The 17,342-nt window shown below is 38.0% G+C and overlaps 1 protein-coding gene across 2 annotated transcripts in view; it reads right to left on the minus strand.

Annotated features, from left to right (window-relative positions):
- Nucleotides 1–300: 300 nt before the first annotated feature.
- Nucleotides 301–17,342, minus strand: part of LOC126297652 (set1/Ash2 histone methyltransferase complex subunit ASH2) — a 154,079-nt gene continuing 137,037 nt past the window's right edge. Inside the window, exons 10-12 of one of the 2 annotated variants that reach the window (XR_007552559.1) lie at nt 4,163–4,414; nt 689–965; nt 301–453 (exon numbers count right to left, since the gene is read on the minus strand). Coding sequence is in view for 1 of the 2 variants with exons in the window: in XM_049988735.1 (XP_049844692.1) it covers nt 858–965; nt 4,163–4,414 (360 nt within the window). In the remaining variant the exon portion in view is untranslated. Of the gene's footprint in view, nt 966–4,162; nt 4,415–17,342 lie in introns of both variants that reach the window. The other variant, XM_049988735.1, reaches the window with a different exon arrangement.

Raw genomic sequence — 17,342 nt, forward strand, 5'->3', positions numbered from 1 at the left:
TCGTTTACATTAAGCGTTTTTATATAGAAGAGCAAAAGCAAATAGTTACGAGGCATGTCAGACGAAGGATTAATGATAGACATGACCTCTTATCCAGATGCTTCACAGTGTGTTAGTAACACTTTTGTTATACTTTGACGAAGTCTATACTAATGTCAGGACAAAAATCAGATAAAAGTTAGTTGTTAGTTAAAAATTTACACTTTAAAACATAGTTCCTCCCATCAGAGCAGTCAGCACCACACAGAAACTGACTGGCACTGTCAATGTATTTGCAAAAGAGCATCGGTCTACTTGAGGTATGGTGTACACATGCAATTTATTATTGGGTACTGCCTGGTGACCTATTTAACAATTGAAGCCAACTGTAACATGCATAATCATGTTCTGTCCATTGGAGTCCACTTCCTGTTGTCCGAGATTTCACTGATGCCCAGCTGGCAGCTGATGTGACTGTAACACCAGGTAACAAATGTTAAATAACAAGACCTTTCAACCAGAGTGTAGTGCAAGATAGGCAGCTGTAACAGTAGATGTAAGTGATAGTGACATACTTTTGTATTTTAGAAGAGTGAGGAGGATATGTAGACAATGAAATGTAGTAAATAGTCACAAAAGGAGTGATTCACGTGTTGCCATTTGAAGCAATATTGTATAATAGAGAAGAAAGAGGGAAGTGTCCATATACCTTCTAATACTCCAAACCACCTCAATACAATGATTTTTATCATCATTTATTTTATCGTTTGAATTATATCCAAGATTTTTCAGTAGTGTATTGTCTGAAGCTCCACAAATATAAAATAGTTTTCAAAATATTAATGGTAATTTTTAAAGAAAAGAAAAAAAAATTGCTTTCACAGAGTTGAATATACATCTAAGCGCAGTCGTCCTTCATTTTCTGTCAGGTACATCAAATCTGCTATTGTTTGTTCGGCCAAAGCTTCCTTTGCTTTCTCTGACATCTGGAACAAATATAATTTAAGTTATCCTTAGCAATCAAAGAAAATGCATACAACAGCCACTAGTTATTTTATAGATTCCAAAGAGACCAACAAACCCAGGATAAATTAACAGGCAGAACACAGCAAACCAGGGACATAGCATGGCTCATACTAACATACAGCAATAACAGTATCCATAGGGTGGGAAACATACAGAAGAGTTAAGTAGTGCAAAAATCAAACCATGTAAAGAACACAGTACAAAAAGATCTCAACACTAACACCACCTCCACACATAAACTTAACCAAGCTGGAATCTTTCAGTTAACTTCTTTTTCATTCCAATCTGTCTGCATTTGCAAGATATGTAGGAATTTTAAAATTAGGTATGAGCTCCTCAAAGCTGTAAAAAGTAACAGTACACACTACTTTGGAAGACTGCCTGGAGGAAAACCACTCAAATGTTATTGAAACTGACCTCTTGGTCCTCAGAGAAAGTGTCTTAAACAAAAACTATAAAACACACACACACACACACACACACACACACACACACACACACACACACACACACCAAACGACTACATTTTCTCCTAGTAGGTAGTGCCAAAACAAACAATGAACAACTGACTCTTCAACTATAACACAGCATGCGTCAGTGGGTATGGCAAAGTAACTTTCTCATTTTTGTGAAATATAGTGTATCTATTACCAGGCTCGTGTAGTAGCATCATTGTTTATGCCCAAGAAGTAGGGAGAGGAAGTAGTAATTGCACACACTCTAGCAGTCTTACAAGCAGATCACTGTCACATGCTACATGCCTGAATATGACACTGAATAAAGTGGTCATTTAAAACAAAACCAGAAACAGGCTGTACAGTATACCTCACCCTGGCTGCTCATGATGATTCAATGGTAATATTTGTAAAACTACCCTCCCCAGTGATGATGATATTTTACACAGCTGTGTGTATTCATTCACTGTTTCCTGTTTCAGTCACAGATGATAATGCCAATTCGACCAATTGGTCTAGTGGTTAGCATTTTTTGGCTAGTAATACTAAGGTCCCAGGTTTGATTATTAGTGGTGATCTCAGCGTTTTCTGTGGTGAAAGGTCTGAAATTGCGTTAGCTCATCTTGTGAAAAGCTGCTTGAAAATGGAACCAAGAAAATTTAAGTGCAAGTGCTGAAGTAACATTATGTCACAAGGCTTGTACCATGACTAGACACTTATTTATTAGCCGCAAAATAATCAGCCATTATTTGTTTCAGAGTAGACTGAGAGCCTTGACATATTAACCATAGAAACCACCATGAACGGGCAAAAACTGTCCGCACATTTTTCCTTTATTAAAAATTTTTAACAAGTATCCTTCCACGTTCATGGGAATTTTCTATTTGCTTTTCACCTTATCAAGTACTATACGCCTATACTGCTCATTTAACTGGTTAAAATGTTAAAAATTGGAAATAAAAAATTACAACTTTTATGCTCACAACATATTTTTCCCAGGGTTGGTACAACCTCTGACCATAATTCTAATTGTGTCTAAATTTCATTTGGCAACCTCAAATGTTAGTTTTACAGTGCACTGTGAAGTCTAATTGTTTAGTTTCATTTTCGTTGTTATTTTATAGATTAACCATTATTACTAGCAGTTAAGCACAGTAGAGTAAACTTGAGTCTTGTAAGGAAGATTTTCTATAAGTTACAAAGGTTCTAACCGGGCAGAAATTCTTGCTGAATGTTTAGGAGACAACGAATTATCGGAGCTCAGTTAGTTTGAGTGAGAGCGAATGGAAATTTTGAAGAGGATTCAGTGCTGAAACAAACAATGCACGTAACACTCCAACAAATATGTTAAAAGTTCTGGTACAGTGTATTAAGCAGAAGCTCCAAGACAATGTAAAAAATATTTTACCAACATAGTCCATGGACCTCATTTAATACCTACTGCAGGGAGAGTAATCAATATGTGAATCATTAAAGAAATTTTTTCACTCCTGAAATTGTTAAGCAAATTCTTGACCTTACAAATAAGAAGCCACAGGTGACTTAATATTTTTTACATGCACATATCATTAACACAGGTTAAAGAAGCTATTAAAAAACCTCTATCCAACCAAAGATTGAACCCCACAACTTTGGATTTGTAGTCTGATGCCTACTGAGCCAGAAAGCCATATTATTGACCACAAATCCCTAGTAGGAGAAAAGGGCACTGACTTAGAGTTGGAGTTCCAAAATACATTAACAAAGAAGTATAAGAATTGACACTGCAAGAATGTTTTGATAACCTGTCTCTGGACTAAGAGTATTATTTTTGAGTGCCCAGAATTGCTCCAAAATATGACACCATGCGAGATACACAGAAAATAGCCAAATTTTCTGTTTTTGTGTCAGTTTAGACTGTTCTTATAGCGAAGGTAGCAGTGCTCAGTTTCCCCACAACGCCTTTAATTTCACCTATCCACAGTTAGGAGAGTCTGATATCTTGGCTGTAAAATAACTTTTAATATGTACAAACCACTTCATGAATATTAGAGAGACAAAAAGACTACCATATCTGAGTAGCAAACAGTACCACCTAATTCATAGATACTGCAAAGTATATTGAGCTAGACTCCATTTGCTACTCTATGTAAGAACTTTTTGTTCCAATTTGTAAATTCACACACTATACAATCTACTCTGTGTTAATTATTGATGCACATAACCTTTTGGCAGCAAATCATAAATGCTAGAAGAAACCTCAAGTGACTGTCGGAACAATGCAAGACAATACAATAGTTATTTCTGGACATCAAATGTGATGAACACTCCTCTTAAATCATCCAAGTGTATAAATAGTGACTTCCTCAATGTATTTCTACCTCTACTGCTATAAAAGTGGAACTTTTTGCTCTGTTCTAAGTTCATTTGTAGTTTCCAATAGTCCAACATTTGTTCCTAATCTCCACACATTAAAGTACTTATTGGGTAGCTATTTATATCCATTAGTCTGATCTTAAAATAGTGAGCAATTTTTATTCACTTCAAGCACTAAACAATACATGCTTTAAGCCAAAGACATTACCTGTTTTTCAATGAAGTCATTAGGTAAATAGTACAGTTCCAGATATCAGAACTGTCCTCTGCCTGTTATACTTACAATGATTAAAAAATGAAATGGCAACAGTACAAACAGATGATGTAAAATGAGCAAATATACTTACTGGTCTATACATATAATCTTTTGGAGGATACTTAAAATTTGGTCCAAAGTTGAATGATACTGTTGCATTTTTATGTAAGGACACAGATGGATAATAAGCTCCTCCATAAATGTCTATGAATGCTGGACCCTGGTTAATTCCATTTTTATAGAAAACTATCTTGCTTCCTTTTACAGGCTTCAAACTCTTCAGGCATTCGGTGACCCTGTCCTTGTCCTCATAATACAGGTGGTTTTTGAATTTCACCAGAGGCTGAAATGGAAACAGGCACAGCAAAGGTCACCACCAGTTCATGAAATGTGCATGCAAAAACAGACTATAACTGACAAATTCCTTGTTTCTATTTCCCTGTACATCTTTCATATATATGCAGACTTATGAAGGATTTGTGATATTATGCGATATAAATTCAACTGTCACACACTGCAATGTCATTTGAATAACCATACAGACAGACATAATTTATCATTTCAAAGAGCTCTCATTCGTTCCAAGTTCTGTATTAAGTAACAGCCAGTATGACAGATTATTGAAAAATAAAAAATACTAATTATTTTAGCTATTGTCTCCATTACAACTAAGAACACAAAAAAGTGTGTGTGTGTGTGTGTGTGTGTGTGTGTGTGTGCGCGCGTGTGCGTGTGCGTGCGCGTGGGCGCGCCATTTGTCTCTCGTACTTCGTTTAAATTTGTTCTTGAGCACAGAGCAGCCATCTTGGAAGTAAAAATTGCTTACCTAGAAGCCGTGCCTGTTGGTTTCATAGCAGGATATTGGTTGGTAATGTGTAGACATTAGATTAGTACTGTTTAAAAACACAAGGGTCAAGATGAAAAACTCTATGCCTGGCAGTGAAGGACCGTTATTAGGTCAACACATTTCCTCCAACATTTTCTCAATGGAATTCTACTCCTGAAAGAGCTGCAAAATAGCAATCCACAGCTGATGTAACTCTTGAGATACAACATTAGCTGGGTGTCAGGCTATGTCAAATACCATTAATAGGCTGTATGTTCCAACACACTGTACATAACATCTTGTTTTCCATTAGTCAAAAGGCCTGTATGGACAGTTACACTGTCCTGCTGAAAGATGATATTTTTAATCATTTTCAAATCTAGACTTCATTTCCACCTATTTGGCTCATAAGACTTGCATTATATTTCCCAATTACTGTTAATACCCTTTTTGCAACATGGTGAATTACAATAATGTTTAGCATACTAGAGAACACTGACAGTAGCCTTTCTGGCAGTTAAAAACAGACTTCGCCTTTTGATGTAGAGATACTTAGTTCCACTCATTTCTTTAAAAGTTGTTTATAAGTTTGTACTTAAAAACAATAGAAATAATCTTGAGATTTTTAAATGAAACTATATACTTTTTCCCTGTGGCACTGGAAAGAGTCTCTAAGATTGTTCCAACGACATAACTTACGTGGAACTCAATCAGAAAGTAACAAGGTAACAGGGTAGCAAACTGCTGTCTCATTTTCAGAAGAAGAAATCTCTCAAACATCTGCCCTACTATTACTTAACATGTTGTTGTTGTGGTCTTCAGTCCTGAGACTGGTTTGATGCAACTCTCCATGCTACTCTATCCTGTGCAAGCTGCTTCATCTCCCAGTACCTACTGCAACCTACATCCTTCTGAATCTGCTTAGTGTACTCATCTCTCGGTCTCCCTCTACGATTTTTACCCTCCACGCTGCCCTCCAATAGGAAATTGGTGATCCCTTGATGCCTCAGAACATGTCCTACCAACCGATCCCTTCTTCTGGTCAAGTTGTGCCACAAACTCCTCTTCTCCCCAATCCTATTCAATACTTCCTCATTAGTTATGTGATCTACCCATCTAATCTTCAGCATTCTTCTGTAGCACCACATTTCGAAAGCTTCTATTCTCTTCTTGTCCAAACTATTTATCGTCCATGTTTCACTTCCATACATGGCTACACTCCATACAAATACTTTCAGAAATGACTTCCTGACACTTAAATCTATACTCGATGTTAACAAATTTATCTTCTTCAGAAATGCTTTCCTTAGCATTGCCAGTCTACATTTTATATCCTCTCTACTTCGACCATCATCAGTTATTTTGCTCCCTAAGTAGAAAAACTCATTAAACTCATTTACAACTTTAAGTGTCTCACTTCCTAATCTAATTCCCTCAGCATCACCCAACTTAATTTGACTACATTCCATTATCCTCTTTTTGCTTTTGCTGATGATCATCTTATATCCTCCTTTCAAGACACTATCCATTCCGTTCAAATGCTCCTCCAAGTCCTTTGCTGTCTCTGACAGAATTACGATGTCATCGGCGAACCTCAAAGTTTTTATTTCTTCTCCATGGACTTTAATACCTACTCCGAATTTTTCTTTTGTTTCCTTCACTGCTTGCTCAATATACAGCTTGAATAGCAACGGGGAGAGGCTACAACCCTGTCTCACCCCCCCCCCCCCCCTTCCCCAACCACTGCTTCCCTTTCCCCTTCCGTGTCCCTCGACTATTATAACTGCCATCTGGTTTCTGTACAAATTGTAAATAGCCTTTCGCTCCCTGTATTTTACCCGTGCCACCTCCAGAATTTGAAAGAGAGTATTCCAGTCAACATTGTCAAAAGCTTTCTCTAAGTCTACAAATGCTAGAAACGTAGGTTTGCCCTTCCTTAATCTAGCTTCTAAGATAAGTCGTAGAGTCAGTATTGCCAACATTTCTACGGAATCCAAACTGATCTTCCCCAAGGTTGGCTTCTACTCGTTTTTCCATTCATCTGTAAAGAATTCGCGTTAGTATTTTGCAGCTGTGACTTATCCAACTGATAGTTCGGTAATTTTCACAGATGTCAACACCTGCTTTCTTTGGGATTGGAATTATTATATTCTTCTTGAAGTCTGAGGGTATTTCGCCTGTCTCATACATCTTGCTCACCAGATGGTAGTGTTTCGTCAGGACTGGCTCTTCCAAGGCCGTCAGTAGTTCCAATGGAATGTTGTCTACTCCCGGGGCCTTGTTTCGACTCAGGTGTTTCAGTGCTCTGTCAAACTCTTCACGCAGTATCGTATCTCCCATTTCATCTTCATCTACATCCTCTTCCATTTCTATGATATTGTCCTCAAGTACATCGCCCTTGTATAGACCCTCTATATACTCATTCCACCTTTCTGCTTTCCCTGCTTTGCTTAGAACTGGGTTTCCATCTGAGCTCTTGATATTCATACAAGTGGTTCTCTTCTCTCCAAAGGTCTCTTTAATTTTCCTGTAGGCAATATCTATATTACCCCTAGTGAGATAAGCCTTCACATCCTTACATTTGTCCTCTAGTCATCCCTGCTTAGCCATTTTGCACTTCCTGTCGATCTCATTTTTGAGACGTCTGTATTCCTTTTTGCCTGCTTCACTTACTGCATTTTTATATTGTCTCCTTTCATCAATTAAATTCAATATTTCTTCTGTTACCCAAGGATTTGTACTAGCCCTCATCTTTTTACCTACTTGATCCTCTGCTGCCTTCACTACTTCATCCCTCAAAGCTACCCATTCTTCTTCTACTGTATTTCTTTCTTCCATTCCTGTCAATTGCTCCCTTATGCTCTCCTTGAAACTCTGTACAACCTCTGGTTCTTTTAGTTTATCCATGTCCCATCTCCTTAAATTCCCACCTTTTTGCAGTTTCTTCAGTTTTAATCTACAGGTCATAACCAATAGATTGTGGTCAGAGTCCACATCTGCCCCTGGAAATGTCTTAAAATTTGAAACCTGGTTCCTAAATCTGTGTCTTATCATTATATAATCTATCTGATACCTTTTAGTATCTCCAGGCTTCTTCCATGTATACAGCCTTTCTTTTGTGATTCTTGAACCAGGTGTTACCTATGATTAAGTTGTGCTCTGTGCAAAATTCTGCCAGGCGGCTTCCTCTTTCAGCTTCCTCTTTCATTTCTTTGCCCCAGTCGATATTCACCTACTACGTTAAGGAAACACAAAATTTAGGTACTGCACGAGTTTACCATTATGTACATCGTATCGGGTACTCAACATGTGGACCTCAAGCATCAATACACACTATAAAGGGATTTCGAACAAACAATACTGTGTGCTGAATTTCATCTGGAGTTATTGCAGTACGTATTCCATGTTACATGGCATTTAGTGTACTCTGGACTTGTCACTATTTCCCTTTAGACCTCCCATTTTACTTTTCCCCACACAGATAACTTTCTACAGAGTGTTTCACCGACTCATCCAACAATCTCCAAATGTTGTTTTATGATGAATTGTAATTATCTGTTTGGAATGGATTGGACAACCGTTGTGTTGGTACCATACCAATAGCCTTACATCCAGTTAATGTCTCCCAGTAACTGTGACAACATGTGTTAGGAACTGTTGATACTTTTCTCTATTTAGAGTCCTATCAATAAAAGAGGGCCCAACAAAGCGATTCTTGAAAAGCCAACATTACACATCAATAAATTGATGTTCTTATTTACCGACATTTCTTAGCCAGTGTGGATTTTCAAATGATCAGTACCACATATTTTCAGTTTTCAGAGAGACCATTCAAGGAACTGTAACCAATTTTGAAATTTATTGCCATGAAGGTGTTCGTGGAGTGAAATATGAAAAATATGAAATGTATTGGAATGTAGTATTTGCAGAATATTCTTTTGACTGACCACACTTACACATTCAAGCTGCCTTGTGGTAATGTGGATTGTGTGTTACTGTTGTTAAATTTTAGTTTATTAGTTGGAGTTAGATACATTAAGACGTTTGGAAATTCTAATCAGAAAAATATTCAAAATACACGACATTCCACATACAAAAAGAATAAAATTAAATATTCAGATTATGTGGTTAATAGGTTATGCAAACAGGATGAACCAGCCACTCTGTTACAAATTAAAATCCCCTACCTAATATTTTAGGGAGGAATCCTGGGAATCCCCAAAATTTTCAAATGCGCACTGAACTCTTACTGCCATTACCTAAAACCGAGGACAAGTCCTCAATTAAACCAAGGGATACACTTCTGTCAGGGTACAAAATGTAATCTGATAAAGTAAGTTTCACTGTTGTAAGGAAACAATATAAGGAAAAGGATACATTGTTACTCACTGTAAAGATGGCCCATTGGGTTGCAGGCAAGCACAACAAAAAGACTGTTACATATTACATCTTTCAACTGAAGCCTAATTCAGCAAAGAAAACACAAACACGTTCGCGCAAGTAAGCACACCTCAATTGCACACGACTGCTACCACCAGAAGCTTGGACCAGAATGCACATACGAAATCGATAAATACATTTCGTAGAGAGACCATTTTAGTGAGTGTCCAAGTAGTATCACATAATTTGTCTAGGTAAAATAGGTTACTTGCCCTCCACCTGCCAGTAGCTGGAACAATGGAGTAATCTGTAGTATTATTAATTACACATACCTCTCAAAATACTCTGTGGATGGTGCCTTGTTGTACTATTCTTGCCTTTCACCATGTGGCATCCCATATTTTATGGACTGTAAGACGCACTTTTTTTCTTCAAAAAATTAACTCCAAAAATTCAGGTGCGTTTTATACTCAAAATTAACATAAAATGTCCAGTGTTCGAGTTAAAATTCCCGCCAGTCTTAAAAACCACCATATATTTGGTATCGTGGGAAACCTCTAACAGGCAATGTTGGATTCAATTGGCAAAAGCAGCAGCAACAGCAGTTTACAGATGGGACAAACATGAGTTGTGGGGATGCACAAGGTTGCTAACACTGTCTCCCTCCCACCCCACTATCATAAAACCAGAACACTGTCCAGCCTATGATGCGTCACTGCAGTCTAAGATGCTAGTGAACTTGAATTTAAAGTAATTTGTGTTCAAGGGAATATTACAATATTTTAGTTAGTAGCTAGTTTTGTAATGGAAAAGATAAAAGGTATTAACAGGATGCAGGCTATAAATTAAAAGTAATAGCATATGCAGAAGAACATGGAAACAGAGCAGCTGAGCGGCATTTCGAGAAAACCATTCGAGATTGGTGGGCTAGTAAAAAACAACTTTTAAAAAGAATGAGAAACACTAAATGTGCAAACAGAGGACTGAATGCAAAATGGTCAAAACTAGAAGATGACGTATTGAAATGGATTCAAGGACACCATCAAAATGGTATCTGAATACAAAAATGACTGAAGTACAAGCTCGTAATCTAGCGCAAATCTTTCCATCATTTCATCATTGACAGAAAACCAGTGTGGAACTATGCCATATAGCCAAATAGTGAATACGGAAGAAACTCCTTGATGTGTCAAGTAATGGAACTGTTGCCATGAAAGGAGCTAAAATTGTAACTATAAAAACAAGTGGACATGACAAAATGCACTAAACCATTGTCCTTTCATGCTGTGCTGACACTACTAAATTTAATCCAATGATCATTTTCAGGCACAAAACAATGCCAAAACCTTCTGAAATACCATCAGATGTTGTTGTTCACATACATGACAAGGGTGGTATGGACGAGGCTGGTATGAAATTATGGATTAACAGAGTGTGGGAGAAAAGGAAATACAAAGCTTGCTGTTATTGCAGGAGAATTTACTTCATAATTGCATTGACGTCTTGATAAATAAACCATTTGAAGTGGAGGAATGGAATAAATGAATGATATCCAACATGAATTCACACCGAAGGGAGCTTTAAAACATTCTACAATAAAACAAATGTGCCAGTGGATAAAACAGTCGTGGTCTAGAGTGAGAGAAGGTATTATTGTTAAATCTTTCAAGTGTGGCCAAGTAACATTCTTCATGGCAGTGAAGACCACCTTCTGTATGAAGAGGACAATGATGATAATGATGATGAAGAAAGTTCAAATAAAGATTTTCTGAGATTTTAAAGGTCAGTTCAATTTTATAAACTAAGAATTTTTTGTCGAGCTTTGCACTCTAATAATAAAAATGGTATTAAAAAAAAGGTTTAAAATTATGGTGTGTTTTATAGTCCACAGTATCTTCTAGTCCGTAAGACACAGTATGTTTCATAGTCTCGGAAACAGATGATGTTCTCAAATCAACTGCATGGATGATTTTGGTTGACAATTGAGTAGGCTACTGGTAAGGAACGTATAAAATTTTGTGTACACTAATAGTCTATATCATGTCCTGTGCTGATGGCAGTTAACTATCAATGCTAAGCCATAAAATACTAGAATCATCATCATTGCACCACTAAAATAATGTAAAAGAGTTTTGCACATGTACAAACTTGTACACATGATAAACTGAACCATCGAAAGTTGAATATTTCAATGACCATGCATTCAACTCAGAAACCCCGATCAACTGACTCTTACAATCAGTGCTGTTATAACTTTGAAGTGTCCTCTGTGCGTCTTCATATACTTGAATGACTGACTGGGTTACAACGGAATCCCCAATTACTACTGGTAAGTTGTTTATATACTGCACTTCTATAGCAATGTGATGTCCTTTCTATTAATGCCGAGACTTTCCCTGTGTCATCTATTAACTTTGAACTACTTTTTAATATAATTATATTCAATGGTTTGGAGGTGTGACAATTAGCACCATTATGACCAGTATGTGCTCCTGTCAATGTACTTTTAGAAGTTGGTAACTTGTCATTACAGAAGTCGTGTTTTCAGCCTAGTAAGATACTGACATCGGCAGCTCGTCCAATATATGGCTTTTAAATGACTCACTCAGTAGTTGTGAAGGTGACTGGTCCCAATGCAAAAACCTTTAATAAAAATGATCAAATAGGAAAGTTCTTCTGACAAGCATAAGATTTGGGCGATTATTTTTGTAACATAACATCTAAAGTAAGGTAAGGCCCACATTTGGACACTAACAAAAACCCATGGAGAACTGACGACTGAACGTTTGAGTCCACTAACACAGTTTTTCCTTGTGGCAGTTAGAAGCTGTCTTTTTAGTAGCAAAGAACATGGTTACTGGCCCTGATGGAGTTCATTATGAGATGCATTGTGAATGAGTGATACAAAGGAATCATTCTTGAGGTTTTTAGTAAGATCTGATTACAAGTCAGTATCTCAGCTCTCAGAGGGAAGCTATTCTGGTCCCTTTTGGAACCAAGAAAAGATAGCATCTCTTTAAATAGTTAGGACTTTGCTGCATCTACCACCAGTATAGCAAAGGCTCTAATCTGTCTTGTGTGAATGTTGGAGAAGACAGAAACTTCTGACATTGTTTGAAATGCAGGTTCAGAAGCTATCTTTTTTACTTTGTAAAAACTTGCTTAACTGGAAACGGTAATAAAAGAATCTCCTCTGTATGATACACCACACATGTGGCAATTTTTTAAAAGTGAGTTTCTTGCATGCATATGCCTAGTGACCTTTTGACCTTTCCTGTGCTAGGAATTTTCATTCCTCTACATGATTTCTGATGCTTCCCATGTTTCACTATAAAATGAGACAGTCATTCAGTGATAAAAATTCTCTCTCCCGCCTTCCCTTTGCCTTTGATTAGTTCAGCTGACATTACGGGTAGTGGTAAGGGGCAAAGAGTTCAATGCAGTCAGATCACTTTAAGCCAACTTTCTTTGTTTTTCTTATGCTATTTCTTGTGGATTTCTATCTATGTATCTGCACAGATGAGGAAGATAGTACTGGCTATTACAATGATACTACTGAAAAATTTACTTCACAGCCTCGTCATGTATACTGTCAGTTTGTGGATGTGTGAGTAATATAACATTTATTAGCATGCAGGTACAGTTATATGTGTGCATATTATTGGTCTCTGTCTCTGTAGATGCATTGTTTTTGGCATGTAGTTTCTTCTCCATATGGTATTTTCCTGGTAACTTTTGACTCCAGAATTTTCCACTCCTCTAAGTATACCTTGCATTTTCCTACTCGAATTGGATGATCACACAGGCTATTAACATACTTCAGCAGTGATTTTCATGGGGATTCTGTTTCATGAGATGCTGGTGCACATCTACTGCAACATTTTCTCTGATATGCATTTTATTGATCAAAAGGTTACCATTATGCAGCCTTTTCAGGTTTTTCAGTACCTGCTTTACCCACTAGATTTTTATTATGTCAAAATAGGATTTTTTTCAAAACCACCTTGAAGGAAGGAGGAAAAATTATAACTTTTGTTCAGTTGATAACATCATCATTAGAGACAGCACAAGCACAGATTGAGAAAGATCAGAGAAGGAAACTGGCTGTGCCCTTTCAAGGGAACCAGGGCAACATTCACATTAAATGATTTAGGGAAATTACTAAAAACCTAAACCTAAATTGTTGGACAGGGATTTGAAGCCCCTTCCCCTTAAATATGAGTCCCCTGTGTTACTGCTGTACCACCACACTTAGTTAAAAGTATGTGCTTCTCACTTAATGACAAAATTGATTATCATGTGGCTGTGTCCTGTTACTAGTCATAGTTTTTATCTTGTTTGTGGGCTAATGAGGACTTCTCTCTCAACTCTCTTGGTTGGTTGTGTGTCAATATTCCCCAGTGGTCCATCCAAATCTGCTGGGTGTGTTAAAAGAGTTGGTCATTGGGTTCCACAGAATTCCCACAAGTAGCTACAGGCGTACATGGCAGACAGGGAGAGCTCGCTCTAACTGATGAAACTAGGGTGTGGCAGCTTCTGCAAATATTGTGCAGTATCAACTGTTTCGTTGCTAAAGCCATTAACCCATCTGGCATGCAGTACATCTTACAGTTGAAGGATTATTTTTTTATGACATCCTCATGTTCTGGGCAGTTAAAACTTCCCAGATCACGAAACATTCCACCACCACTCCACACAGTGGTCACTATAGTTGACACAAAGCTACAATCACAGAGAACTGGTAACAATCATCAGTCACCGGCTTTGAACCTCTGGCTACAGCAATCGTGAAACCAGCTGACACACTACGAGTTCCCTGAGCTGCTCAGCATTCGGCATGACCCAGGCCGCATATCTGGCTTATCAAATGCAAAGCATGCAGGAAGCATTACCCCATCTACTTTTTTCATCTATTCATCCACAGCTGCTGTTTTGGAGATATGCTTCACATGGGTTATATGCAAAATAAGTAGAAACCCATCTGAATTCAGCCAGTCACATTTCGGCAGTGGAGGCTGAAGGCTCTTCCATCATAATTTCCCTTTACCGTATGTACTGCCTGACAAAAAACATCCAGAAGAAATGGTTGGATGTCAATGTAACTTCATACATGTACAGACTGTCAGTGGGTACGAAAATGATTGGAGTTGCAATTCTCCGTGACAGGTAGAATGGCCACCGGAGTGCATTAGTGTTGTTCATGTTTAGTGTTTAGGATATATGAGGGGTGTGAATAGCATCAGATGTTGAGGTTATCATTGTGAAGGACATCGGAGATGCCACATAGTCTTGTAAGATAGTGTTATCAGCATCTGACAGTTTGTAAGGGGGCCTCACTGTGGGTCTCACTTTCACCACCTAGTCAAATTGAGTGATGTCCAGATTTCTGGAGCATTCATACATGATAGTGGCCCAGTGTTTGATGGCATGGGAACACGAGGGCGGGTGTACTCTTTCAAGGTTCTGATCAACCAGGCCAGGAAGGATCACCATACTGTGCACCAAGCACTTTGCAAACCCTTCACTTCTGCACCTGCCATACAAAAGCTCCTTGCAACATTTTATGTCATCCCACACCTTTGCTCAGACACTAGCAGCAGCTGTGCTAGGGAATTACCATCCCATGCATATACTGGCATTAACATCACAACACCGACAGCTATGTTTGGACTGATGCCATGACTGCTGATGAATGGAGATTCTGCACTACCAGCCTCCCACCCCAACCCTCCCTATGACATTGTAACCAAGTATGGTGGCAACCTAGTTAAAAGCCCAATCTCCCAATGTTTTGGAAATCCACAGTGGCATTACTCTGGTGTGATAGAGTGAGTAGTCATTTGATATGACTTCGAATCATAACTGGTAAGCGTTTGAGAGAACTAATGGTGCAATGGTACAACAAGGACTCCTGTATTCCGATGCCTTTTCTTTCATGCAACGATTCATTGTGGTATTTTTCAACATGGCAATGCTTGACCACATACGGACTACGTGTCTATGAACTGTCTGCCTGATGTTGAGGTACTCCCATAACCAGCAAGATCCCAGATGTGTGCCCAGATTTGATGTCAACTCTGTACCTCAGCCATTATCCACGATATCAAGGACCAGTTGCAACAATTGTGGAACAGCTTGTCTCAGAAAAGAATACCACTGCATATGTTACCCTTCCCAAATGCATTAGTGCAGGCATCTGAAGCCAGAGAGGGTGCGACATCGTACTGATCGGTGGGCTCAGATTGCTCTTTCTGAATTTGACTGAGTTTTGTAATCACTGAAATATCACATATCCTCTCAGTTGGTAAAGTGTCATTTCATTTCCTCTTACTCTTCCGGGTGCTTCACCTTCACCTTTTTCTGTCAGACAGTTTATCTTACTTGTTTTACATCTTAGGATAATCAGAATTTATTACTGAACATAGTTCTGCTGTCCTAATGTGACTAATCATGCACAAGTTAAGTACTTCCAAGAACACTAGGTTAGCTGTGTTACAAGTAAGTTTACTATGTTTCACACTGGGCTACTGATCAATCTCTACATAGGCATATTGTTATGTGGTATGTTCTGTTCTGTAACAACATGTCTGAATTCTGTTTAGCAGATGATGGTGGTCTTGTTCTGCAACTATTTCTACTAACAAGGAAACATCAAATCAACCTCATATTTAAACCCTTTATTTGGCAGTGTTGCTCAAGCAACATCAAATTTACGTTGGCCTTATGGGACAACAAACACTTCCCACTGCCTTTTACTGGCATTGTTGCCTCCAGGCAACGTTCCTTTACACACTGCGAATGCCAGTTGTTGTAATAGTTCAAGGTTATCCCAGACGAGATGGCAATTTGTGCAGTGATGTCACAGAGATCTCCTCGTGTGAGCAACAGGGGTGTCTTATTTTGTTTCTGAAAGAACTGATTTCAATAAATTGGCAGTAATCTTAGCAGATTTTCTTCAAAAAATACCCAGAAGTGAGTTTACAGCAGAAATATTTCAATCAATATTGTTTTGAATTACGTAAATAGTATAAAACTTTTATGTTTCCTGTGAGCAACATTGCCCATAGTTGGGACATGTGTCATTGGTATATTACATATGCTTAAAGCAGATATTCAAAACAATAAAATCTGACACTTGCAAGCTCATTTTGTGGTGTCCAACCACTCTCAACAGTAAAATGATGGGACAGCAATGAAAAAAGAAGAATTGATGGGCCCTGTCCCAGTATAGTATGTCAGTACAACAAGCATATGGGAGGAGTTGATCTTGCTGGTATGCTGATAGAGCTCTACAGAGTACCAATGAAAACTAGGTGTTGGTACATGTGATTGTTTGGATTTATTGCTGGATCTGAGTGTTGTAAACGCCTGGCTGGTATTTCGAAAAGAATCTCTGGACAAGAAGACCTCACTGAAGTCATTCAGGCCAGATATTGCCAATGGTTTGATGTTTTCAGGGAAAAGAAAAGTAGGAAGCCCCTCAATAGACATAACACCACCACAAAAGAAGAGGAGGAAACCAACAGCTCCAACTGTTACACGAGATGTCTCATTTGATATGGAGCATTGGCCTGTATATGGTCCCAAATATCGATGTCGTTATTGTCCATCTGGATTTTCTACAGTCATGTGTTCAAAATGCAATCTAGTGTTGTGCTTCGTTCCAAAGAAGAACTGTTTCCGAAAATTCCATTGCAAGAAGAACTAGAAGGGAAAATGAAACAGTTCTATTACCCAGCAGGAATGCATAAATGTGTTTATAAATTAAATTATTCACGTACAGGAAACCTTTTGCTTGAGGTTATTGGCAAACACTTTTTTTTTTCTATAATATGTATAAATGTGGTCTACTGCTGGCAATGTTGCTTGTAAGCAACATTTCATTATGTTCATAATTTTTATCAAAAAATTCTGAAACTGACTGAATCGTATTTCTTTTAAGCATAATAAACAAATATAAGCACTAAAATTTTTTTTTTGTTTTTATTTTCACCATTTGCCAAATAAAGGGTTAAGGAAAAAAACCACACCTGCAAGATAGCAGCCCAGGCAATCAACCCCACAT

This window comes from Schistocerca gregaria, chromosome X (assembly GCF_023897955.1).
Source record: "Schistocerca gregaria isolate iqSchGreg1 chromosome X, iqSchGreg1.2, whole genome shotgun sequence".
NCBI classification, from domain to species: domain Eukaryota; kingdom Metazoa; phylum Arthropoda; class Insecta; order Orthoptera; family Acrididae; genus Schistocerca; species Schistocerca gregaria.